Consider the following 25,893-nt stretch of genomic DNA (forward strand, 5'->3'; position numbering starts at 1 on the left):
CTTATCACTGGTTCACTGTTTGGTTTATTGTTATAGAAGCCGGGTAACTAGTGTAAGTTACACAATCTGCTTTCAGGCAAGTCTGGATGCGAGATCAGCAGCTGCTTCTTCCAGGGCATTTCTGGGCCTTTGCTTCCTCCGAGTTTCATAGTTTCCTCCAAGTTTTCTCCGTGGCTCACGGATGGAACCTGGCTTCTCTACCCACCTTGCAGTGGCCGCTCAGGCCTTTCAGGATGGTGTTCGTGTGGTCAAGGTCATTGTCAGAGCTGAAATCCACAGAGCGTCTGCTCAGGAGCTAACATGCTCCTTGACGGCCATGCGTGAGATTGTAGGAAGCTGCCATAAGCAAAGCCACACCAAGCAAAGGCAGAGTGCTTGGTGCCCCGGGGCTCCCCAAGAAGAAACCAAGACAGCTCCGACACTCACTGACCGCGTTGGCACTTTTGAAAAGTCTACCCTCGTCCCAGGGTTTCCTCATGCCCTTAGAGAATTTCTGAATTCCAAAGAGAAAACTGAAAATAGAGTTTTATGCTCTAGGAAGTGAACTGAATCACAGTTTTTGGCTAAGAGAAATAAAGTTATTCCAATAAAGTTCAAAGCACACGTCTTCATGTATTAGGGCATTACGGAACTGAAGTTACGTGCTCGGGTCTGCACCTCCCGTGGAGGACATCCAGTGTCTTTGGGCCACTCTTCCTGCGCTCCTGACTGTGGGCTCGGTGCCAGCCTCAACGCCAACCCTGCGGCTCCTGCCGGGAAAAGCCCCACAGCCCAGCTCTCACGCGTCCGGCCACACTGCCCGCCTTCGCTGTAGTCTTCAGGTCCACATCCAGAAAGGCCTCTGAATCCTGCCCAACCGCTGGGAATCTTCCTGTCACAAAACACACCTCAACAGATTCGACCCTTTTCCAAATCATCTGCTTCAGCGGAAATCAATCATAGAGCATTATCAGTTATTATTAAAGCCCCGAACCGAGACCCCTGCTACGTCTGCTACCAACAACCACTCTTCCAACCTCCTGCTCCACTTGTGCTGTGGGATTCCAGTAACTATAAAATTTGACCCTAAAAACTGAGAATTCTTAATTGCCTGTCAAAGCTTCAGTGTTGGAGAAAGGAAGTCAAAATGTGTAAATCACCTTTTTAACAAGCTGTCCGGTTTTTAAAGAATAAATATGTTGGACTTTACAAAATGTAACCAAGGACACTTTCATCCATAAATGATGGCTGGTGGCCCTCATTACCACCACAGCCTGTCACTCCCCATCGACTCTGGCCACCACCTCCCTCTGTGCCTGCGGTAACAGGGAGGAAAGGTGTGTATCGCACACACGCCTGTTTACTTAACTTTAAACCTTCATGCTTTGGAAAATAAGGAGAGTGTGCATGTGTGTGTGTGTATTTTAGCTCATGACTGAAAATTATGAGTATTCATGAGACAAAAAGATAACGTGTATGTTTCAGAATTTGAAAAATCTTGAAATTTCATTCACATATTTTATTTGAAAACTGTCTCTGTAATATATTATTTTTTAGTACAATTTAGAAAAATATATTTTTTCTACTTCCCTGTCATGTAGTGGCGTTTCTAAATATTCCATATTAAATATTAATAAAGAGGGCTAATTTAAGTTCAGGAACGTCTGAACTTAATGGAGTAACTTGTTCATTAAAAAGTCATTGTGGGCTGAGCGCGGTGGCTTATGTCTGTAATCCCAGCACTTTGGGAGGCCGAGACGGGCGGATCACGAGGTCAGGAGATCGAGACCATCCTGGCTAACACGGTGAAACCCCGTCTCTACTAAAAAATACAAAAAAAAAAAACTAGCCGGGGCGCGGTGGCGGGCGCCTGTAGTCCCAACTACTCGGGAGGCTGAGGCAGGAGAATGGCGTGAACCCGGGAGGCGGAGCTTGCAGTGAGCTGAGATCCGGCCACTGCACTCCAGCCTGGGCGGCAGAGCGAGACTCCGTCTCAAAAAAAATAAATAAATAAAAATAAAAATAAAAAGTCATTGTGGACTGAGCGTGGTGGCTTATGTCTGTAATCCCAGCACTTTGAGAGGCCGAGGCAGAGGATCACCTGAGGTCAGGAGTTGGAGACCAGCCAGGCCAATGTGGTGAAACCCCATCTCTATTAAAAAAAAAAAAAAAAAAAAAAAAATAGCTGGGCGTTGTGGTGCACGCCTGTAATCCCAGCTACTTGGGAGACTGAGGCAGGAGAATCCCTTGAACCCAGGAGGCGGAGGTTGGAGTGAGCGGAGATCACATCATTGCACTCCGGCCTGGGCAACTAAGACTCTGTCTCAGGGCGGGGGGAAAAAAAGGCATTGTTACCAGAAATTCAGGCCACAAATAAAGTGTTCACTCGAGACAAAGAAAAGGTCAATAGGTCCAAGAAAGAGAATTTCCCCCGTGTGGTGTCTCACAGGGCACCTCCTCACCCTTCTCTGTCACTTCCCATTGCCTCGTGAGAACAGGGCTTGGGTCTTCTGAGCCCCTCACTTCCCTGGGCAGTGCTGCTGAAGCAGGAGAGGCAGGAGGCCCCATCCTTGCAGGCCATGCCCAGGTCAGTGAGTGGGGCACTGGAGTGCAATGTCCAGGGACTCCCTGAAGGCCTCCCTGTGGATGGGAAGGACAGGAGGCGGCCTGCAGGGATGTCGCGCATGTCCATGCGTCTTGCTGTGGGGCCATCACAAGCCTGTGCGTTTGCTGCAGGCCTCAGCAGAGTGGGCGTCCTGCGCTTTGTTCTTTCCACCAGGGCCAGCACTAAGAGCCCTGGCACTCAGTAGGCACACATGCGTGTTTGCTTTGTGAGTAAATGTTTGAGAAGACCCAGCAGGATTCCAGCACCTGGCTTTGTCACGGGAAGGTGGTGTCTACACTCTCCTCTGCCTGCTGCCTCCCCTCTGCCTGCTGCCTGCTGGTAGGACTGACTCCACCCGATCTCAGCCACGTTGTGGGGAGTCCCTCATCTGACAATGGGCTCACACCACTGGGCTGTGAGAAGGAAATGGAGGAGGGAGGTGAAGGGAGGAGCTCATGCCTGGCATATGCACATTTAGCGCGTCCTCATGATCACTTTCCTCTCCACCGGGGACCATCTGGAGCGAGGCACGGTGCTGCACTGAATGGCTTGTGCTTCTTTTCACACCCGCACTGCCGGGCATGTCACCTGATTGTAAGAACTGGTCGTATACGATAGTGGCAGCAGTAGCTGTAACAACAACAGAGAACTAAATAAAGGCCATCACTCATTACGAGCTGGCTTTACCCTCGCAGTGACCCTATGGAAGAGCCACTGTCATTTCAACTGCCCAGGGTGCAGGACGGAGGCGGGGGCTTGTGACACAGGCTGGGCTGAACGGCTGAGTGTGGGGCCTGGGCCCAAGCTTGGGAACCTCTGGCCCCCACGCTGTCGACCAGGGCACTGTGCTCTCCGTAAGGAGGGATCCGTGGACACGGGCGCTGCGCTGCCCACAAGGTGGAATCGTTATCTGCGTTTACTCCAGGGAAGCTCAACCAGCATCCCGGGGCTCAGTGCTGCTTCTCGGTTATCTGAGATCCAACGAGACCAACTAATTGGCCTCGACCACCCAGGTGGGCACCCCCAGCAGCGGGCAGGACAGAGGGTGACCTGTGATCACAACGGGACTTCGCTTTTCATCCAGGTGAAGGTGTCACTCACAGAACTGTCCCCTAATCCTCTCAGCTTCAGCGTTGGCCTTTTCTTCTCTGTAAACTGCTCCTGAGTCCCGGCCCCCAGACATCCAAGTTTCCAGTGCCCGTCCCTCTGAGCCTGGCTGCCCTGCTGTCTGTTTATAAAACTGTGTCTGATACACCGGGCAGGTCATCCTAGCACTACAGCCTGCCTGAGTTTACTCACTCATCTTCGTTTTCTTTTTCCATTTCAAAGGATAAAACCTCATCATTAAACAGAATGCCTGTATCCTGGTAGCTTGCATGAACCCAGAGTGAAGATTATCTGGACTATCGAATGGAACACGGGTGGAGGCTGCACACTTGCCAATGAATGGAGCAGCAGAAGCCGCGGCCACGTGCTTTTACCCAACACCAAAGTCGGCTCCTGTCCCCTTAGGCCACAGCTTCCTAAAACCAGGTGGCTCAGGGCCCGGGACACAGCAGCAATTCCTGGGTAACGTGAGAAAATGCAGAGATTTGTTGATAAAAGGAAGCCCAGAGCAGGCCCCCAGGTGGGCAAGAGCCTGGGCGTGCAGGCATGGACCATGGGAGTGGAGGTGAGGGTCTTCCAGGGGCTGCACAGCTGGGCTGAAGCAGGCCTGGGTGAGAGAGAGGCGCTCCCCACACAGCAGGGACCCGCAGCCGGGGACTGGAAGGATCAGGGCCAGAGCAGGCCTTGCAGTCCATGTTCTCTAATCCTAAGAGAACCATACTTTATAAATGTCAAGGCCACATTTTAAGCACACATGTGAACATGGGTAACTCAGTCCATGACCACGAGGACCCCCCATCATCTCTAAAGTGTAGACGTGAGTGGAGCTTCGTCCCATGCTGGGAGGTCACAGGGCTGAGTGTGCACAGGAATGACAGAAGCCCTAGCTCAGATGTGAGACACGGTACAGCACTCAGCCCACACAGCGCAGCACTCAGACCCCAGCCATGAGACGCAGAAATGCCTGGACGCTGCAGGCGCTGTGTCATCCCCTGCACGGGGCGGGAGGCTGCCAGCCTCTCAGGCTGTCTTCCTCGTTTTTAGAACGGAGATCGACCTGCCCAGCAGAGCGGTGTCTGGAGCCACAGAATGCAGCAAAGTGACCTCACTTAGACCCAGCAGAACTTTAAGAGCGGCACCAGTACGAGCAGAAGAATCACCAGATAACTTGTTTATATTTTACACAAGTTTACTGTGAAATGAAATCATGTCTCAGAGGAATTAATTAATTCCACCAGATGGCAGACACAAGGCTGACTGCAACATGCCAGTGCCACCTTCCAGCCCAAACTTCAGTGGAGACCGAAGCTCAGCTTCCCCAGCTGTGGCTGCACAGACCCACACTCAAACAGGCCTGAGGAGCTGCTGTGGAAGCTGCAGGACTCCAGGGTGGATAAGGCAGGGAAATGGATTCGCACCTGAGCGGAGGCGCTCAAAGGCTGTCTGCCGTGACTCTCCTTCCCACACCAACGTGCTGCGGATTAGAGTCACACGGGCGGCTCCTCCGCTTCAGGAGAGAACACCCGCCTGCAGCAGCAGACGCTGGACACCAGCGAGGGGCCGACTGTCCTCCACCCATCCGTGGCCTCGGCACAGCAGCCATCAGCTGGACAGGCTGTTACTCCTGTGAGAATCCTTCCTACCTTGGAAAGTGCACACAGTAGGTGCTCAATTCCTGCTTGGAAATAAATGCATTTTTTTGTTTGCTTTTGTTCAAGAGCTATTTCATCATCACTAGAAGAGATTTTGTATGTTTTGTTTGGTTTTGTTGTTAAGGGCAAACGCAGAATTAACTTAGGAAAAAACAAAGAACCTCTTTCAGTGATGATAAAATAACTCTTTATAAAAATGTACACACTGATTTAAAATACATAGTTGGGGGTGCTGAATGTACAAGGACATTTACACATCGCGCCCCTCTCTTCGGGCAGACAGGAGGCAGGACACCCGCTTTCCGTCCAGGGAAGGAACGCAGCTGCCTGTTACAGGTGCTGTAACGTGTGTTAATGAGCTTGATTATGGGCTCGAATTCCTCATGTTTGAAAAAACAAACACATTTTAAAAGTTCACTTTACATAATGAGTGAAGTTACTGTGAAAAATTCAAAATACAATCAATTTGAAACAGAGATAGATTTATTGTCTATAAAAGCAGAACAGTCTAAAAGATTCTTAGAGGCTAAATTTACTGGGACTAAGTCCTAACCTGAGACTTCTACCTCTCAAAATTTAGTTTTCTATAACTATTTTGCATAAGAGAACTTGCGGTTTTGCCTGTGGCTGAGGAAAATGAACATAAGAAGCCGGCTCGGTCTCCACCTTTTGTGTCAGTTCAGTCTAAGAGCGCCCTCTACACGCTGGGTCCCAGGTTTCTCTCGGTGTGAGCCTCGATGTATCACAGGCTTCCGTGCCCAGGAGGTCACTGCTATGGCCTCGAAGCCCTCCACCTCCATCTAGCAGAGCTTTAGTCCCTGGGCCCCTGCGTGTCTTTCCACACTGATGGGGTGACTCCAGTGGAAACGCCGCCTGTGTTCCCAGTTGGTGCTGGGGACGGAGCGTGGCGCGGCCCCACCCACTGCTGCCTACGCTTCTGATTTAACCTCTGCGAAGCTGGGTGACTGGCAGAAAGGGCGCCGTGTACATAAAGAACATTCTGAGTGATCATCCCGTTTTTGAGAAGCACACATTGTGTTCAGCAGTCCTCCAGGTCCTCTTCCAGGGATCAACCTTCATTTTAACATCCAAATCCAACTTTCTAATGACATAGCCACTCAGGTTTCCTCTGAATTGACAATAACCTAATAGGCTCTCTCAAAGCCCGTGCAGTCAAAATCAATGGTTACAAACCAGTAGAGTTTGGTGTTGGTCAACAGAATGCCTTAGTTTCCAACTTTAATACACTTTTGAAAGTTATCATTTAATCACATGTTCCATAGCAAGATTTTTTTTTTTTCTTCTTTCCACTGTAGCAAGTGGTATTAAATGGTGGTCAAGAAATGTTTCCTGCAAAAAATCTGATCACCGAATACACGGCTGGTGTTAATGGGCCTCCGTGTGCCCACAAACTGTGCCCTGCCTGGGTGTGCTAACCGGCACGCACCGTGGGGCTGCACTCCTGAGCCAAAGATGAGAAAGACCTGGTGTCACTCGAGAGCGAGCAGGACGAACCGTCTCCGAGTGTCTGCACTTTTCTACTTCATTCACATACTCGGCAGTGAACGTATCTGCAATGATTTCTTAGTCCAGACGGTGCTTACGTTCCACCCCAAAGCGCAGATGTGAGTGGAGCTTCGTCCCACACTGGGAGGTCACAGGACTGAGTGTGCACAGGAGTGACGGAAGCGCTGGCTCAGGGAGCCACTCGTCAATGTTTCCTGCCGACCATAAGTGACGGACTTCATGGAAGCCCCAAAGCAGTAAAAACCGACTCTCAAGAGAGCAGCGGACACAACGATGCACGATTCCCCACCCGTCTCCTCCTGTCTCTGCTTTTCTGCTGCTTATTTTACAACCAGTCAATGATGTGCAAAGAATTCTTAGGCTCCTTTCACAAAAGCATCCTGATTCTTTTCATACTCCGACATATGTCTTTAAAGTTAAATATTTAATACTTTTGGGAGAAATGAAGAAGGAAAATACATAGATTACTAACAATTGCATTTATATGGAGGATAAAAAGAACCAGCTGGCATTTATTCACACCTTGTAATAAACACTGTGTAAATACTTTATATGCTGCAGTGGTTTTAGCCCTCACAATCATCCTATGAAGAAAGTCCTGTGGTTATCATGTTAAAGATGATGAAATTGAGGCTGATGTAGATAAACCAATTTTCCCAAGGTGACTCATAAGGCCAGAAGTGGTAAAGGCAGGGACACACACACACACAAGTGAGCTTTATAAGGAACTCAGTCTCCGATTCACAACCTCAGTTCTTAACTAACAAACAGCCTCTTCTGTACCTTAAAGCCACGTGAATGGCCGTGGCTTACACAGCTCAATGTTTTCCTGCCTAACACTGCACTTTCCCTATATATTTGTTGAGGTGTTAAACACAACTGCACCTGCTGGAGGGGATCCGTGAACTCCAGGAACATAACCATTCCTGCCACCTGAGTTATCACGGCTTCCATTCTTTTTCCTGGGATAGAAACGTTGCATCTGAAATGAGCCGTGGAGCGAGGGGAGCTGCTCACTCGGAACACCCGGCCAGGGCTTGGAGACTGGACCCAGTCTAGGTAAACATAAAGATCTCTATGCCAGGAAACTCTTCAGCCAGGAGAATACTTTTGCTTTCCCAGATAAGGCTGAGTATGAGGTGAGGGGAACATGGAATGCGTTCTGCACATGCCGCTGAGGGTTCCGTCTGTACCTCCTCCTCCCACGCTGGGCACGTGGCATCATAGGGGCCCTGGAACACTCCAGGTGAGGGGTCTGGGAGGCAGAGCATAGGCAAGTTTGGTCTCTGAGGTAAGCACAGAGCAGGTAACAGGAGGGGAGAGGAGCAAAGGAGGTGAGAGGGGGATGAGGAGGCTGGGAAGCCAGGTCAAAGGTCAAGGGTCAGGTGGAATCCCCAGGACTGTGCTCCAGGCAGAGGCACAGATAGAAGAAAAACTGAAATTAAATCCAGTTTTTGAAGAGTGTGACTTCCATAGTAACGGAAAAGTTTGGCCTAATTCCTAAAAGTGGGTATCCCTAGCAACTCCCATCCCCAAGTCTGGGTCAAATTCCCAGTGGATTGAATGTGGCTCCCCAAGTGTTCAGTGTTGAAATCCTAGCCCCCAAGGCCACCCATCTGTGGAACTGGGCTATGGCCTCCAGAGCTCGAGGGACGCATGCCTGCTGCGTGAGGCCACCCACCTGTGTGCTGCGTAAGGCCACCGATCTGTGGAACTGGGCTACGGCCGCCCACACTGACTAAAACGAGGCCTTCAGAGCAAGGTTAGTGTGCTGAGGATATGGACACCCTGAAGATCTCGTGCCTCTAAAACCTTCTCCATCCACTCTGCCAGACACAGCTGGTTCCTCCTGCTTGGGGATTAATACGAATGATGCCACTGACAGTTCTCCCCTTTCAGCAGCAGGAAAACTCAGGGACTTCGGCTCATGTTTAGTTGTAATGGGGAGGGTGCTGGGAAATCGAGGTGAGGGGTTCATGGTAAAATGACTGGCCACAGCTGTGGTGTGGTTGTGGTGCTAGGAGCACAGGCATCCCAGGAGGCGCCGAGGAACCGGACACAGTTGGGTGGGGCTAGGAGCACAGGCATCCCAGGAGGCGCCGAGGAACCGGACACAGTTGGGTGGGGCTAGGAGCACAGGCATCCCAGGAGGCGCCGAGGAACCGGACACAGTTGGGTGGGGCTAGGAGCACAGGCATCCCAGGAGGCGCCGAGGAACCGGACACAGTTGGCAGAGACAAAAGATTGGCGCCGGGGCAGCAGTCAGGGCAGGCAGACGCCCTCCATCACCGCACTGCTTTCATCTGCAGCGACTCAGCACCTCCAGCTTAAAAAGCCCTTCCTGTTCATTTTCATCACAGACCCTGAGAGCCTATTAAATCTCCACACACAAAGGAAAGAAAAATCAAATTAATGTTTAAAGCGGACAACTTGTTATGAATTTATCCTGCTTAGATACGAAGAAAAGATCTTAACGTCCCCAAGCGGAGACTTCGCAGCATATTTTCATAGACAGGGCACTAATCCCTTACAGTCAAAATGAAAATAAAACGGATAATCCTCGGAAATGAAAAGATACTCGACTGAGAGACTGCAGAGGGAGAAAAAGAGAGACAGAAAGACAGAGACAGGCAAAGACAGAGAAAGACAGAGACAGCGAGAAACAGAGACAGAGACAGAGAGAGACAGAGAGACAGAGACAGGCAAAGACAGAGAAAGACAGAGACAGCGAGAAACAGAGACAGAGACAGAGAGAGACAGAGAGACAGAGACAGAGGCAGACAGAGACAAAAACAGAGACCAAGAGGGACAGACAGAGGTAGAGACAGAGACAGACAGAGACAGAGAGAGGGACAAAGAGAGGCAGAGACAAAAAAAGACAGAGACAGAGAGGGACAGAGAGAGGGGCAGAGAGACAGAGAGGGGCAGAGAGAGACAGAGAGAGGCACAGACAGAGACAGGCAGTGACAGAGAGACAGAGACAGGGAGAGACAGAGACAGGGAGAGACAGAGACAGGGAGAGACAGAGAGGGACCAGGAGAGGCAGAGAGAGAGACAGAAACAGAGAGGAACAAAGAGAGACAGAGATGGAGAGAGGCGGAGGCAGAGAGAGGGGCAGAGACAGAGACAGACACAGAGACAGAGGAGCACCCAGGGCATCTCGGAAGCAGCGTCACACAGTGCGGTGGGGACCACTCCCCCCGAGGAAGCGTAACGGAGCCTTGAAAAGTGAGCCAGGATAATGATGCAGATGCAGAATGATTTCTCAAGAATGATTCTGAATTCCCAGGAAAGAAGGAGCGGATGCAGTTCCACCCAGAGAAGGCAGCTCAGAGCTGCTCCACCATCTGTTGGATGGGGAGGGGTGTCAGGGTGCCTCCGTAAATCAGCAGCCCTTGTTCTCTATCAGAGCAAACTCAGGAAAGCTCTATTATGTAGTCATTGATCCGCTCAGCAGCTGGTTCACGGGTGCCTCGGAGCAGCTCTCCGTGATGCTCACAGGACACCCTGATTCACCTGCGTGCCCATGGAGGGGGCGGCCCAGGGCTGGGCACCACGGAAGACACCCCCACCAGAACTGCCAGGTGTTGAAGGCAGCACTAGCTTCTGAGAAGACTTAGAGACCTCCAGATCTTAAACACGAGGCCTGTGCCCTTATCAGGGTAGGACACATGCCAGAGAACTGGGCGTCTGTAGAGATGTAAGTAGAATGGGATTATTCTCTTTCCATCAACATGAACACTCTAACCTTCTGTCGTCAAAAGAAAGTTTTCAGAAAATTTAAAGATGGCGTAATGAGAAACAAACAGCAGCTCTGGCACCTGCTAGCAGTCAGCAGGGCTGTAGAGCTCCTCTGAAAAACAGGGTCCCACACGTCATCAACCTCAGACCGGGGCTCTCCAGGGACATGAGGGAGCAAGGCAGAGCAGGAGCAGGGGACACGTGAGATGCCGTCCAGCCACAAAGGCCCCACAGGTCCCTGGCGGGCTGCTGGTCTGAGGGAGCGGCTGCTGCTCCCACAAGCCTGGCCTGGCTCTGGCCCCTTCCTGTCTCATGCTCCTGGATAGAAATTAAGCCAGACGCTGCTGACACAGCCCACACTCTGATGGCACCCAGTGCAGGGCCAGCCCTCATCTCCTGGCCCTTCCCAGAACCACCCAACACATTCCCAAATCCCATCACAAGCCCCCCTTTCCTGAGGTGCCACAGCCACCAGGACGCTGTCTCCCTGGAAGCCCAGGTAAGGAGCCCCGTGTGTGTGGGACATGTGAGCTCAGAGCATCTAGTGCTGTGCTCTCGGGATGGATGAACTCCAGAAAATTCACCAAAGGATTCTTTTTGGTGTGACTATTTAAACATGATAATCTCCTTTGCAAAACAAATTACAGTATTTAACAGTATAATTCTGACTTGTAGTATCACTTTTCAAAATCTGCTTATCTGTAGTAGGTCTGTTTCCATTATGACTACTACAGAGCCCATCTGCCTTCTTCTTCTGAAATAAGGTGAGTGGCCTACAAAGCACATGAAATTTTATTGAACTCACAAAACATAATTTAATTCTGTTTTTTAAAAAACATGGTAGATGTGGGGCAAAAAGATCCCTAAGTTGTGGGTTTTCTCTCTTCCTACCTTACTACTTAACTCCCTTTCCCTCTCCCTCTCCACCTCCCCGCCCCTCCCCTCCCCTCCCCTCCCCTCCCCTCCCCTCCCCTCCCCTCCCCTCCCCTCCCCTCCCGCCCCTCCCCTCCCCTCCCCTCCCCTCCCCTCCCCTCCCCTCCCCTCCCCTCCCCTCCCCTCCCCTCCCCTCCCATCCCCTCCCCTCCCCTCCCCTCTCTTCCCTTTCTTTCCTTTTATGTTTTAGAAAAAAAAAAAAAAGTCAATTACTTTTAATCAATTTGAGGCCTACCTAAAATGAGAGGCATGGACAGGGCTCCTGTGAGCAGGTAAATAAAAAGTAGTTCCTCCTGTAAAGAGTTGCAAAGTGATACACAGTAATTCTGTGGGACAGAGATTCTGGAGCTGTTTAATTGCTCTTATTTGGAGATAATCACTCAAATCTGAATTTCCTTCCTTCTGTTCAGTCCTTCCCTATTCCACAAACAATTTGTATTAGTCCATTCTCACACGGCCATAGAGAAATATGCAAGACTGGATAATTTATAAGGAAAAGAGGCTTCCTTGGCTCATGGTGGCACAGGCTGTACGGGAAATATGGCGGCATCTGCTAGGATTCTGGGGAGGCCTCAGGAAACTTACAATCATGGCGGCAGGCAAAGGGGGAACCAGCACTCGACACGGGCGTGGCAGGAGTTGGAAGGAAAGAGGGCAGGTGCCACACACTTTTAAACAGCTGGTGCTCATGAGAACTCGCTTACTATCATGAAAACAGTACCGAGGGGGTGGTGCTAAACCACTCATGAGAAATCTGCCCCGTGATCCAGTCACCTCCCACCAGGACCCACCTCCAGCACTGGGGATTATATTTCAACATGAGATCTGGGTGGAAACGCAGACCCCAACTGCATCACAATTAAAAATCACTGAACTCCTGCTGCTTCAAAGCTCCTTTAAACGTACAGTTTTATTTTTTGTTACCTTCATAAACTATCTTAGAAAGCGGTAAAGTATTAATATCATCTCCCACCCTACTTGGTTAAACGGGCAAAGAAGCCATCACAAGAGCCCGCATGAGTTATCCAGGTCATGGCCCCAAGAGGGTGAAGCGGGATTAGAAATCTCTTAGTTCTGAACCCTGTACTATTCCTTCATACCACCTGCTTCCTCAGGGGCACATGCCAGAGACACCACAGCTTTATCTCTTTTCTGAGCCTCTCGTAAAGCTTCCTCACTGGTAAAATGATTGTGGATATTTTTCAAGCATAGACATTTCTCTTGTTCTTAAGTATTTCTTCTCTCTCTATTTTCTGAAACACACAGGCTATGGGCAGCAGCCTGGCTCAAATCCAGCTTTGTCCAATGGCACCATGTGGAAGAACAGCCAACTGTCATCCAAGGCCACTTTTGTTTTAAAAGGATGAATTTCTAAAAAGCGTGGACATGCTATGGGCTTTCCAGAGTGAAATAGAGGTTGAGACACTAGAGCAGGCAGAGTTCTAAGGCAGCCCCCAGTTCTCAGCCCTTGGTGGAAACATCTGCTCCAGTTATTCAATCAACAGAAACTAGGTGTTTGTGTGAAGGGATTCTGCAAATGCAATCAACGTCTCAACTCAGCAGACCTTCAGTTAGGGAGATTTATGCAGGGGCACAGCCTGAACACATGGCCATTTATGTCCGGGTCTAGAGGTCAGAATGAAGGAAGTCATAGATTTTAGGCTCATGGAGTTACCTGTTACCTGCTGTTGGCTTGAGGGCAGAGGCTGACCATGTCAATGAACATGGTGGTCTCTGGTGGTGGAGAGCAGCCCTTGGCTGAAAAAGGTGGGGAACTGAGTCCTATAAAGTCAAGGGACTGAATTCTGCCAGAAACCCTGAGTGAGCCTTGAAGATGGGAACACAGCCTATCCGACACCTTGATTTTAGCCTGGTGAGATCCCAAGCAGAGGACTGGCCGGGCACTGCTGGACTCCTGACCCATGAGAACTGTGAGATAATAAACAGTCCTGTGTTACCTGCTAAGTTTGCACTGGTTTGTTACATGGCAATAGAAAATTGATATGGTAAAGACAGGCAAAACTCTAGCATCTCCACCACCACGGCCACCCCATCAATAATGCTTTTCTGCACCTGATGTCAGAGAAATGTCTAGATAACTAAGCCAGTAGTCAGGATCGCATGGTTATGCTAAGTCATCTGTGATGGAGTGAAATTGAAAGAGCCCCTTATAAAACCATCAGATCTCATGATAATTCACTCACTATCATGAGAACAGCATGGGGGAGCTACCCCCATGATTCAATCATCTCCCATCAGTTATCTCCCTAGGCACGTGGGATCATGAAGATTACAATTCAAGATGAAATTTGGGTGGAGACACAAATGATGAAATTTGTGCTGATGACACAAAGCCTAATCACACTACTACTGTTCACATAAGGACCCAGAGGGACTCGCCTGTCTGTGCCTCCAACAGGCTTGCGGGTTCCTATACCACTGCAGATGCTGAATGGGACCTGGACAATTATATGTCAACAGATTAGATAACCTGAGGAAATGAATAAATTCCTAGAAACATACAATCATCATGATGGAATTAAGAGGAAATAGATCATCTAAATAAACTAATAACAGGTAAAGAGATGGAATCAGTAATAATTAACAATAATAATAAATCTTTCATCAAAGAAAAGCTGAAGACCAGATGTCTTCACTGCTAAATTCTACCAAATAAACAGTGAAAAACTTATACCAATTCTTCTCAAATTATTCACAAAAAATTGAAGAGTAGGGAACACTTCCAAACTCACCTTTATGAGACCAGCATTATCCTAATATCAAAGCCAGATAAGAACCTTATAAGAAACAAAAATTACAGGCCAATATCCTTGATGAACATATGTGCAAAAATCCTCATCAAAATACTAGTTACCTGAATTCAATAGCACATTAAAAAGATCAGTCTCCGTGATCAAGTTGGATTCATTCCGTGGATGCAAGGATGGTTCAACACATGCAAATCAATAAATATAATTCACCATATTAACAAAATGAAAGACAAAAACCATAACATTGTCTCAATAAATGCAGAAAAACATTTGACAAAATTCAATATCCTTTCATGATAAAAGCTCTCAACAAATTAGGTATGAAAGGAATGTACTTTGACACAATAAAGACCATGTGTGACAAGCCCACATCTAAAATTGTACTCAATGATGAAAAGCTGAAAGGTTTTCCTTTAAAATCCAGAACAAGATAAATATGTGCACTCTCACTACTTCTATACAACATAGAACTGGAAGTGCTAACAAGAACAATTAGGAAAAAGAAATAATAAGGCATCTAAATAGAAAAGGAGAAGTGAAATTGTCTCTGTCTGCTGATGACATAAGCTTATATATAGAAAACTCTAAAGACTCAAAAATACTGTTAGACTTAATAAAGGAATTTAGAAAATTTGCAGGATACAAAACAACATTCCGAAATCAGTAGTATTTTGTACACTAACAATGAACTACACAAAAAAAGAAATTAAGAAAACAATTCCATTTATAGTAGTATAAAAATACAAAATACCTAGGAGTAAATTTAATGAAAAAGATGAAAGATCTGTACAATGAAAAATATACAACATTGATAAAGGAAATTATAGATGACACACAAAAAATGGAAAGATATCCTGCATTCATGGATTGGAAGAGTTAATGTTGTTATGATACCATACTAATTAAAGTGATATACAAATTCTATGATGTCTCTATCAAATCCCAATGATATTTTTTCACAGAAATAGAAAACACAATCCTCAAATGTATATGGAACCATAAAAGACTCTGAATATCCAATCTATCTTGAGCATAAAAAGCAAAGATGGAGGCATTACACTACCTAATTTCAAAACATACTACAAAGCTATAATAATCAAAACAGCAAGGTACAAGCATAAACACAGATACATTGGCCAATGGAATAGAATATAAAGCCAGAAATAAACCCACAGATCTATGGTCAACTGATTTCAACAAAAGTGCCAGGAACATATTATGGGGAAATGACAGTCTCTTCCACATATGGTGTTCAGAGAACTGAATATCCACATGTGGAAGAATGAAACTAGACCCTTATCTCACACCATATGCAAAAATCAACTCAAAATGGATTAAGAACTTAAATGTAAGACCGGAAACTATAAAACCACTAAAAGAAAATATAGGGAAAAGCTCCACGACTTTGATTTGGTTAATGATTTCCAGAATGTGACCCAAAAGCACAGGTGACAGAAGAAACAATAATATCTTTGTGAGGTTTGCATATTTGCTCTGTGTCTGCATGGGTTTTTCTAAGCACTGTGGTTTCCTCCCCACAAAGACGTGCAGGTAAGGTTAATTGCTGTGTCCAAATGGTCCCAGGCTAAGTGACTGTGGGCATGTGTGAGCTGTCCTGCAGTGGGATGGCATTCTGTCCAGGGTTGTTGCCCAGCTTGAGCCCTGAGCTTCCAGCACAGACTCCAGTCTCCCCAACCCTGAATGAAATAATTGGGCAAATACTTATCTTACTTGTTTTTATTAATCTTTCTTAAATGTATGCATAGCTTATATTTATTTAACTATTTAATAGTTGAAGTGTTTTGGTCTTTATTTATAAGTTTGGTGATGTTTTGTGACCAGAAATATGCTGTAGGAATCTAACTCTTATTTATAGCTATTAGCCTATGGGAAAATTGGTTTCTTTATACATCTTTTCACTCAAGTTGCAGTTTCTGAGGACCAATCAATGATGTTAAGTGAGTATGTACTGTATTGTATATTTCAAAATTGCTAAAAGAGTAAATTTTAAATATTTTCACCACAAAAATGCTGCTAAGGATGTGATGTTATTGATATGCCAAGTAGCTTGATTTAATTATTCCATGATGTAAACATGTATTGAAACATAACTTTGTACCTTAATTATATATGATTTTATTTGTCAATTTTTAGAAAGCACCCAGAAGGTGGTGGTTATAGATTGAGGTCCTATACCTGGACAAGCACAGAGTCAGAGGGGACACACAAGATGCTGGCTTCCAACCTCTTCATCCTATTTATGTTTCTATTATATGATATCTAAAGGTTCCTCCTGGGCTACAGCTTACAGCTTTTGTTTTAAGGTTCTAAAACCTGTTTGATTTAGAATTGACAATTTCTAAACTTGTTCCTTACCCTCAATAGACTGAGGAGCCCTTAGGAGAAGATACACAGAAATTTTAGAATTCCATCTACTGGGATCAGCACATCCAAGTCTCTTCTCTTTTTCATCCATTTTAAAATGAGACCTGAGGAGCTTACAGGTAAGATGGAGCTAAGAACAGCATCTCAGCCTCTAAATGGGACTTTAACACAAATACGTTTCAGAACAAAGAGGTTTTATAAAATTCATAGCTTGAGCCCTTACGTATTTTATGATTTGCCCTTTCCTGCCCATACTAAGTCTTGCTTAAAATCATAAAAAAGTCAACAAAGCTAGTAAGATATATTTGCCTTTATAAAACAAAATAATCTTGTCTTATGAAAAATTATAAACCTTTCAGTTTGCTGTTACAGTGTGTATTAGTCCGTTCTTGCACTGCTATAAAGAAGTACCTGAGACTGGCTAATTTATAAAGAAAAGAGGCTTAACTGTCTCACAGTTCTGCAGGCTACACAGGAAGCATGGAGGCTTCTGCTTCTAGGGAAGCCTCAGGAAACTTCCAATCATGGTGGAAGGCAGAGGGTGAGCGAGACACCTTACAAGGCAGGAACAGGAGCAAGAGAGAGAGTGAGGAGGTGCCACACAGCTTTAAATGACCAGATCTCAGGAGAACCCGCTCACTGTCAGAAGCACAGCACCAAGGGGGATTTTGCTAACCCATTCATGAGAATCCACTCCACGAGTGAATCCCACCAGGCCCCACCTCCAACATGGGGGAATACGTTTCCACATGAGGTTTGGGTGGAGACACAGATCCAAACCAAATCAGTGTGTGATAGCTTTTATAACAGAAAAAGAATCTGAGGCTCAGGCAGTCAGCTGATTTCTTGAGTTCCTTTTCATTCTCCTGGATGTCATATATTTATCCCAATGATTATGGTATGAACGGCTTAGTGGGTCAAAGTATTTTGTCACCAAGAATAACACATGTGTTTCTACATGTTCTCAAGCTGCGGGAATGGGTGGTCAAGTCTGCATTTAGTTAAGAATTACTAGTGATATGGTTTGGCTGTATCCCTGCCCAAATCTCATCTTGAATTGTAGCTCCCATAATTCCTAAATGTCATGGGAGGGACCTGGTGGGAGGTAATTGAATCATGGGGGTCGGTTTTTTTCCATGCTGTTCTCATGACAGTGAATAAGAATCACAAGATCTGATGGTTTATAAAGGGTAGTTTCCCGGCACACACGCTCTTCCCTGCCACCATGTAAGACATGCCTTTGCTCCTCCTTCACCTTCCAACATGATTGTGAGGCCTCCCCAGTCATGTAGAACTGAGTCCATTAAACCTCTTTTCCTTTATAAATTACCCAGTCTTGGGTTTTTCTTCATAACAGTATGAAAATGGACTAATACAACTAGAGAACCTATCCTGTCCTCAGAGTAGGAGACATTTCATCTTACGACCTGAATTCATCCTTAAACCAAAGCTAGAATGGCTAATCTTCATCACATTCAATGGTAGATGGGCTAGGAAGTGTTTATGAGGTTGAGTGGCTCTATTTTTCTAAAAACCCATTTAATTCAAATTCGCTAATAGACAAAGGTCATTTCATGCACTATTTCCCTCTTTGTCAAGACAGATACATGCCCAGATCTCTACTTGGTTCCCAAACTAACCCCAAACCAAAGAAACATGTTGTAAGAAAGCCACATGCACACATTTTAAAAGGAATTCACAGTGACAGCACGAACTGTTAAAACATTTTGCTATATTGTACAAATGACTATTTACCTATCCATCTATTTGTATCTCTGTAATCTATCTATATTTCAGCCCCTGTATCACTGCAATAATTCATCTATATATCTACAGTCATATTTAATGACGGGGATACATTCTGAGACATGTGTCATTAGGCGATTTTGTCATTGTGTTTACACCGTAGGGTGCACTTACAGAAACCTAGATGATACAGGCTACTACACACCTAGGCTATATGATACAGCTTATTGGTCCTAGGCTACAAACCTGTACAGCATGTGACCGTGCTGAATACTTACACAACTGTTACACAATCATATTTGTGTATCTAAATACACAAAAGCAAGTATCTGTGTATGTAAGCACATCTAAACTTAGAAAAGTGAAAGTAAAAATAGGGTATAAAAGTTAAAAAATGACACACCTGTGCAGGACACTCACCATGAATAGAGCCTTCAGGGCTGGAAGTTGTTTGGGGTGAAGCCATGAGTGAGGAGTGAGTGAATGTGAAGGTCCAGGACATTACTGCTTCCTTTTATATGATTGGCAGTGCAGTAGGTTTGTCTATGTCAGCATCACCATAAACATGTGCATCATGTCTTTCACTGTGAGGTTATGATGTTTGATGTCACCAGGCAATAGGGATTTTCAGCTCCATTACAATATAATGGGACCACCATGGCATATGTGGTCTGTCCTTGACCAAAACATTATTATGCAGATCACTATCTATCTATCTATCTATCTATCTATCTATCTATCTATCTATCTATCTATCTATCTATCTATCTATGTATGTATCTATCTATCTATCTATCTATCTGTCTGTCTGTCTGTCTGTCTGTCTGTCTGTCTATCCATCCATCCATCCACTTTATCTATCATCTCTATCTATCCACCTATATTTACCTACCTGTCTTTCTACTTCTCTAGGAATACACACATCTACTAGGTTTGTCTCCCTTTACCAAAGGTGGGCACAAATCTGAAAATCAAGCTTACTATCCCTGTTCCTGCAATGGGATCATAGACATCCTTCCACAAACATGAACATCCTTTGTGAGAGGCTGTACAGTTAATACCAATTCATAGAGAAAACCTAATTTTAACCCTTCATGAAAAGCAACATTTGCTGGACTTTTACCTTCCATTTCAGGACCAGTAAAGGGAATTTCAGGTTGTACTGTCTGCCCACCACAGACCCTATAGCCACAAACATTCACACAGATGCACACACATTTTGGGAAGTACAGTGCTCAATTAAAAAAAAAATTCCTTTGCTGACAGAAAGTTTGCTATTTCTACACATCTGTCTTAAGAATAGAAAGAGGAAATTCACCAACTCATTACTTGTGGGCCTTTCCACAGTGATTAAACAGCACAATTAGCCAAGCATACATTTTTCTACTCAAAAAGCTATGGAAACATAAACTTTTATAGTTACATCTTTGAAATTATTTAATTAACCAAGCTCACAAACTAGTTAGCATTTATTTAATATAGCTGCTGGTCTAACCTTCTCATTTTATTACTGAAGAAAAAGAGGCCCACAGAGTTTAAGTGGCATTTCTAGAAATATCTGAGACTTGGACAAGAAGTCAGTCTTTACTTCCAGTCTAATTCTGTTAGCATTTAAAACTAAAAATAGAATTTATTTTACTAATGACTGTTTCACGAGAAGCAACCATGCCACCTTGCCCTAGGTAGAACTAGTCTTAGTAATAAATTCACCGTTCTGATACCTGACTTCTCATTTTCTCTTGATCTTTAACTTGTTTATTCCAAATGCTAAATCTACCAGAAGACAGCACGCCCACTTGCTGATGTCACAGTCAAGCGCTTTGGAGTAACCAGTGGCCTGTAGGAACTGGCAAAAGTGCACGGGGTTCATCAACTTTTCCCATCTCAGGCAACGGTCACACACCTTAATTTTTCCGCTCCGGCTTTGTACCTTGAGATGCGAGCCATGGACAGAGGCACGGACAAGGTGTCCAGCCAGCGCTTCTCATACCTCGGGTCCTTAGCTATGGGCGAGGAAGGTGACGATGGAGCCTGTGCAGAAGAAAGGAGAACGAAGCGTCACAGAGGAGGCTGCATGCAGGGAGAGGCGTCTGTGTGCCTGGAACACAGAACTCAAGTCCAACACATTTTAACTGATAAAAAGCAAGTGAGATCGTTTCTGAAAGATCGGGAAAGAAAGAAGTGCTCTTCTACCCGGATTTAAGACATCTTCTCCCTCTAATTTCTAACTGCAAATTGCATGAGAGGAAGGAAGCTGAAAGGAAGGAGAAGGAGAACAGGGGCCTAAATTTGGAGGGAAAGTTGCAGACACAGTACTGGGCTCGGTGCATAGAGACCATGAGAAAGACGCAAAACCAAAACAACCTGAAATGTCCACTCAGCGAGTTTCGGTCGAGAGACACATAATAGAATGGCTGATGACATTCTGTCCAGGTCATGGGTCTGCTTTATTATTAGTGGCAACGACCCTGCCTGTGCAGTAGTAGGAGCTGGGCCCAGATGGAAAAGTGAGGAGGCCTCGGAGCCATGCAACCACCGCAGCACCACGCAACAGCCCCACGAGCGTCCAACAACAAAAGGGTCAGAACACGTAACAGCCCCGCGAGCGTCCAACAACGAAAGGGTCAGAGGTGGGTTCTAGCCACAGGATACAATCGTATAATATTCCACATTCTCAAAGAGGAGCCTGAGCTGCCTGAGCCGTCTTGACCTCAGAGCCCGGCTCGCTATGAATGAACCAGGCGCTGCCGCCCCAGTCACCGGCATGGACACACCTCACGGGTGTGCCCCACACTAACAAGTGTGCCCCACACTCACGGGCGTGCCTCACACTGACAGGTGTGCCCCACACTCACAAGACATTTCTGTTGATTTAATTTAATTCAGTGTCCACCGGAAACACCAGCCCTGAGCTCTGGGCTCTGTGGACCTTGGGGTTCAGGGACTGCTGCACCTGGAATCTGAGCATCTGTCTGCAAGAAGACTTTCTGTAAGAAGGGGGGCCACGAGAAAACAGACCTGGGCTTTCCGGAGGCTCAGAGGGTGGCATGAAGTGTCTTTCATACTTGCTTGTTCATAAGTATTAATCGGCTACATGTCCACTATGTATCAGAATGTTATTTGAGACCACATACCTCATTCCTTATAAATGTACAACCTTATACATTGGTTAATCCGCCACTTAAACAGCAAACCCTGTCCACCTCAAGTCTCCTCTGCAGTCAGCTTTACCTGCCAAAAAATAACATCCCTAACAGTTCTGTGCCGCTGAACTGGCTCTGGTTGGTGTGTGGTGAGAGGAGATGGGGGGCCGTTCCCCAGGGCTTCACATGAGATCCCTGGAATCTTGGAGGCTTCGCTTCCATGTGGATGAGGTTTCCATACGACACTCTACACACTTCACAGAAAGAGTGTGATGATTTATTTTCATCTTTGCTGATATACAAGCCCCTTTCTCATTCTCCTCCACCTCAAATCATCTTTGCATCCCTGCCCTAGGATTCTAGATGAAAGGCCTCTCACCCAGTGCAGGTGGGACGGGGGATGGACGCTGAGGGAGGGTTGGAGCGTCACACAGAAGAGGCGGCCTCGCCATCTACAGATGTATCGGCGGCGGCAGAACAAAAGCTCACACCAGAGGCTTGGTTTGGGTTATCATCCTAACATTGTTTCTCTATATTTATTAAGTCCATGGCCAATAGCTCAATAGCAAAAGTGGCAATATTGGAACATTTGAACTCTGAGCTGAATTTTACAGATACTCATTCATTGTTACCCTTTTCTGTTGGGCTCTCACATCTGGTAAGAGATTCACCTTTGGTGCATGCATGAGGACGGCACTGAAATACCTTCAGATCACCTGCTATGTGTTTCATATTCGCTTTGCTGAAATACCATGTGTCTACACAGACTGCTGCAAGCTGTGTAGGAACTCATTATAAATGATTGCATACTGTGGCACGGTTTTAGGTATCACTGTTCATTGAATTTTAACTGTGGTATTTGCATGCACAATAATCCATCTGTGCCATGGGAGTTCATCCTAGTAATGGTGCTGTGTGTTTAGCCACATAATCTATACCTCTTGTTGCTGATTCAAAGGTTTGCTACAGTGTGCTGTTTTCAGAGTAACTAGAATCATATTGCAAAACCACTACTTAAAATTGCATAGAGGATTCTACTATACAATACACAATATTAAAATAAACAAAATAGTATGCATCCTTTCACAAAATCAGTTGAAGATTACTTTTCAAAGGTGTAGGATCAAAAGCAATTCCCCACTAAGAAAACCCATTTTTTCTTTATAAAATCAGGCTGCATGCAGAGTTTGTCGGCGCAGCTTTGCCTCCAGACTGTGGACTTTTATAGGATGCTTTTCACTCAGAGGCCCCTGATAAACCTGAATTTCATGTCCCATTGAATGTACTTTCCTCTGGAAAAGTATTTTGCACAATCTGGAGAAAATATTTTCTATAACTAGCAGCTAGGGGAGAAGTCAGATCTCTGTGAGCTAATGCTTAGCTCAGCAGGGTCAAATGCTCCCATTTACTGAGGGCAAAGGAGAAGGAACATGCCAGCGTTACCTGCTCCACAGCTCCTTTCTCTCCAGCTGCCCCAGTGCACCCAGCTCTTTGCTCTCTGCAGTCACAAGCTGGGCACTGATGGAGGAAATGCCTCCAGCTTCCTCTCCTTAGGAGAAGAGCATGTGCAGGGTTCCCAGAAAGGCCTTCTGGTCCTGTGCCCGCCTCCCACACTGGCATGTCCAAAGTTGGCTCAAGGAAGGTGCTGCTCATTTGAGCAAACCCCACTGTGAGGGAGTTCATGTCCTGCAGAAAGCAGAGCCTCGTGATCCTCATCGTGGTCCCAAATCTTACATCAACTCAATAGCTTGCAGATATCATGAGGCATGTTCCTACCAGTTGATCACAAATCCTATAGCTTGTACCTGTCAGCTTTTTGTAATCTTGCTGCCTACGACAGGAATGCAGAGCTCAGCATCTCCAGGGCTGCGAAAGCATCTACATCTATCCATGGCAGTGGAAACCAATTTCAGATGAGGAACAAAACAGAACATGTTTTCCTCTATTTAATCGACGATGCAGTCAAAAGTTGCAGTCGAAAGAACTGACCCCCAAAAGCCATCCTGTAGCATTTACATGTGACTGACCAACCAACTCACAGGGCATTTACTACGAGATGCCACAGTTATTGCAAGATTGTCAATCATACATCACATACCGGGGCCTGTTGTGGGGTGGAGGGATGGGGGAGAGATAGCATTAGGAGATATACCTAACGTAAATGATAAGTTAATGGGTGCAGCACACCAACATGGCACATGTATACATATGTAACAAACCTGCACATTGTGCACATGTACCCTAGAACTTAAAGTATATAAAAATAAAAAGATTGTCAATCAAAAAAATCAGAGAAAAATATCTCCCAATACATTGAATGTACACAAGAATTAGCAGAAAGGATTGTAACCAAAGATGCAAGCCACACGTGTTTCGAAGAGTGGAGGGTGAGGGGAGCCTCTACTGGTGGAGATGTTCATGTGAACTGCCTGGAGACAGAGGCCATCAGGTTCAGAGGTCAAAGCAAGAACTGGTATCAGGTCACTGGGCAGGTGCTCTTTCTAAAGCATTGTATTCAAACTGCTGCAGTCCCCAAGAAGGAACTTGTGCGGTTTAGTTTTCAACGCAGTCTTCATCTCAGACATGCAAGCACGAGCTCCCCCACTCTGCATTCTCCCAGCTCTGATTCTTTGGGGCTGACAAAAAGTGATGTCATCCTGGCATCTGCCACACGCACAGGATGAACATTCTGAATGGAGGCGGATCTCTAGAGGGCACTGTGCCTAGATGGATGCATTTTGAAAAGTCAAGTAAAATGGAGTACTTTTAACATACTCTTTATAAAGTTACTGGAAATGAATAAAAATAGATGAAAGCAAAAGCCTCCAAATATTTCAACTACTTTCACGGTTCCCAATTTCAACTACTTACACGGTTCCCAGTTTAACATAAACTGCATATCATCCCAGCATTTTTGCCTCCTCAAGGCATGTATGTATGGACACAAAGTAGTGTTAAGAGCACACTCTTAAGTCTACATTCTCTGATTATCATAGAAATACAACTACATTCTAGAAAAGATGGGAAATATAAAAAGGTTAAAAAAAACCTTATCACCCATTTTGTATATTTCTCATGATCTTTTTCTATTTGGTTTTTAAAAGTTAAGATCATACTGTCCAAGATGGCCAAATACGAACAGCTCCAATCTACAGCTCCAAGCGTGAGCGACACAGAAGATGTGTGATTTCTGCATTTCCAACTGAGGTACCAGGTTCATTTCACTGTGGCTTGTCAGACAGTGGGGGCAGGAGAGTGTGTGCAGCCCACTGAGCGTGAGCCGAAGCAAGGCAAGCCATCGCCTTACCTGGGAAGTGCAAGGGGTCAGGGAATTCCCTTTCCTAGCCAAGGGAAGCTGTGACAGACAGTATCTGGAAAATCGGGTCACTCTCACCCTAATACTGCACTTTTCCAACAGTCTTAGCAAACGGCACACCAGGAGATTATATCCTGTGCCTGGCTTGGAGGGTCCCACGCCCATGGAGCCTTGCTCATCGCTAGCACAGCAGTCTGAGATAGAACTGCAAGGCGGCAGCGAGGCTGGGGGAGGGGCACCCGCCATTGCTGAGACTTGAGTAGGTAAACTAAGTGGCCAGGAAGCTCGAACTGGGTGGAGCCCACCACAGCTCAAGGAGGCCTACCTGCCTCTGTACACTCCACCTCTGGGGGCAGGGCACAGCCAAACAAAAGGCAGCAGAAACCTCTGCAGACTTAAATGTCCCTGTCTGACAGCTTTGAAGAGATCAGTGGTTCTCCAAGCACAGAGTTTGAAATCTGAGAACAGACAGACTGACTCCTCAAGTGGGTCCCTGACCCCTGAGTAGCCTAACTGGGAGGCATCCCCCAGTAGGGGCAGACTAACACCTCACATGGCTGGGTACCCCTCTGAGACAAAGCTTCCAGAGGAAGGATCAGGCAGCAACATTTGCTGCTCAGCAATATTCGCTGTTCTGCAGCCTCTGCTGCTGATACCCAGGCAAACAGGGTCTGGAGTGGACCTCCAGCAAACTCCAACAGACCTTTAGCTGAGGGTCCTGACTGTTAGAACGAAAACTAACAAACAGAAAGGACATCCACACCAAAACCCCATCTGTAGGTCACCATCATCAAAGACCAAAGGTAGATAAAGCCACAAAGATGGGGGAAAAAACAGAGCAGAAAAGCTGAAAATTCTAAAAATCAGAGCGCTTCTCCCCCTCCAAAGGAATGCAGCTCCTCACCAGCAACGGAACAAAGCTGGATGGAGAATGACTTTGACAAGTTGAGAGAAGCAGCCTTCAGACGATCAAACTTCTCCGAGCTAA

At 46.1% G+C, this 25,893-nt stretch overlaps 1 protein-coding gene across 2 annotated transcripts in view; it reads right to left on the bottom strand.

Moving 5' to 3' along the window:
• SNTG2 (syntrophin gamma 2) overlaps positions 1–25,893 on the bottom strand; it is a 374,364-nt gene that overhangs the window by 109,840 nt on the left and 238,631 nt on the right. For both annotated transcript variants that reach the window (XM_050753205.1, XM_050753204.1), the window contains exon 9: positions 20,350–20,477. In XM_050753205.1, coding sequence (XP_050609162.1) covers positions 20,350–20,477 — 128 coding nt within the window. The remainder of the gene's footprint in view (positions 1–20,349; positions 20,478–25,893) is intronic.

This window comes from Macaca thibetana, chromosome 13, assembly GCF_024542745.1.
Source record: "Macaca thibetana thibetana isolate TM-01 chromosome 13, ASM2454274v1, whole genome shotgun sequence".
NCBI classification, from domain to species: Eukaryota; Metazoa; Chordata; class Mammalia; order Primates; family Cercopithecidae; genus Macaca; species Macaca thibetana.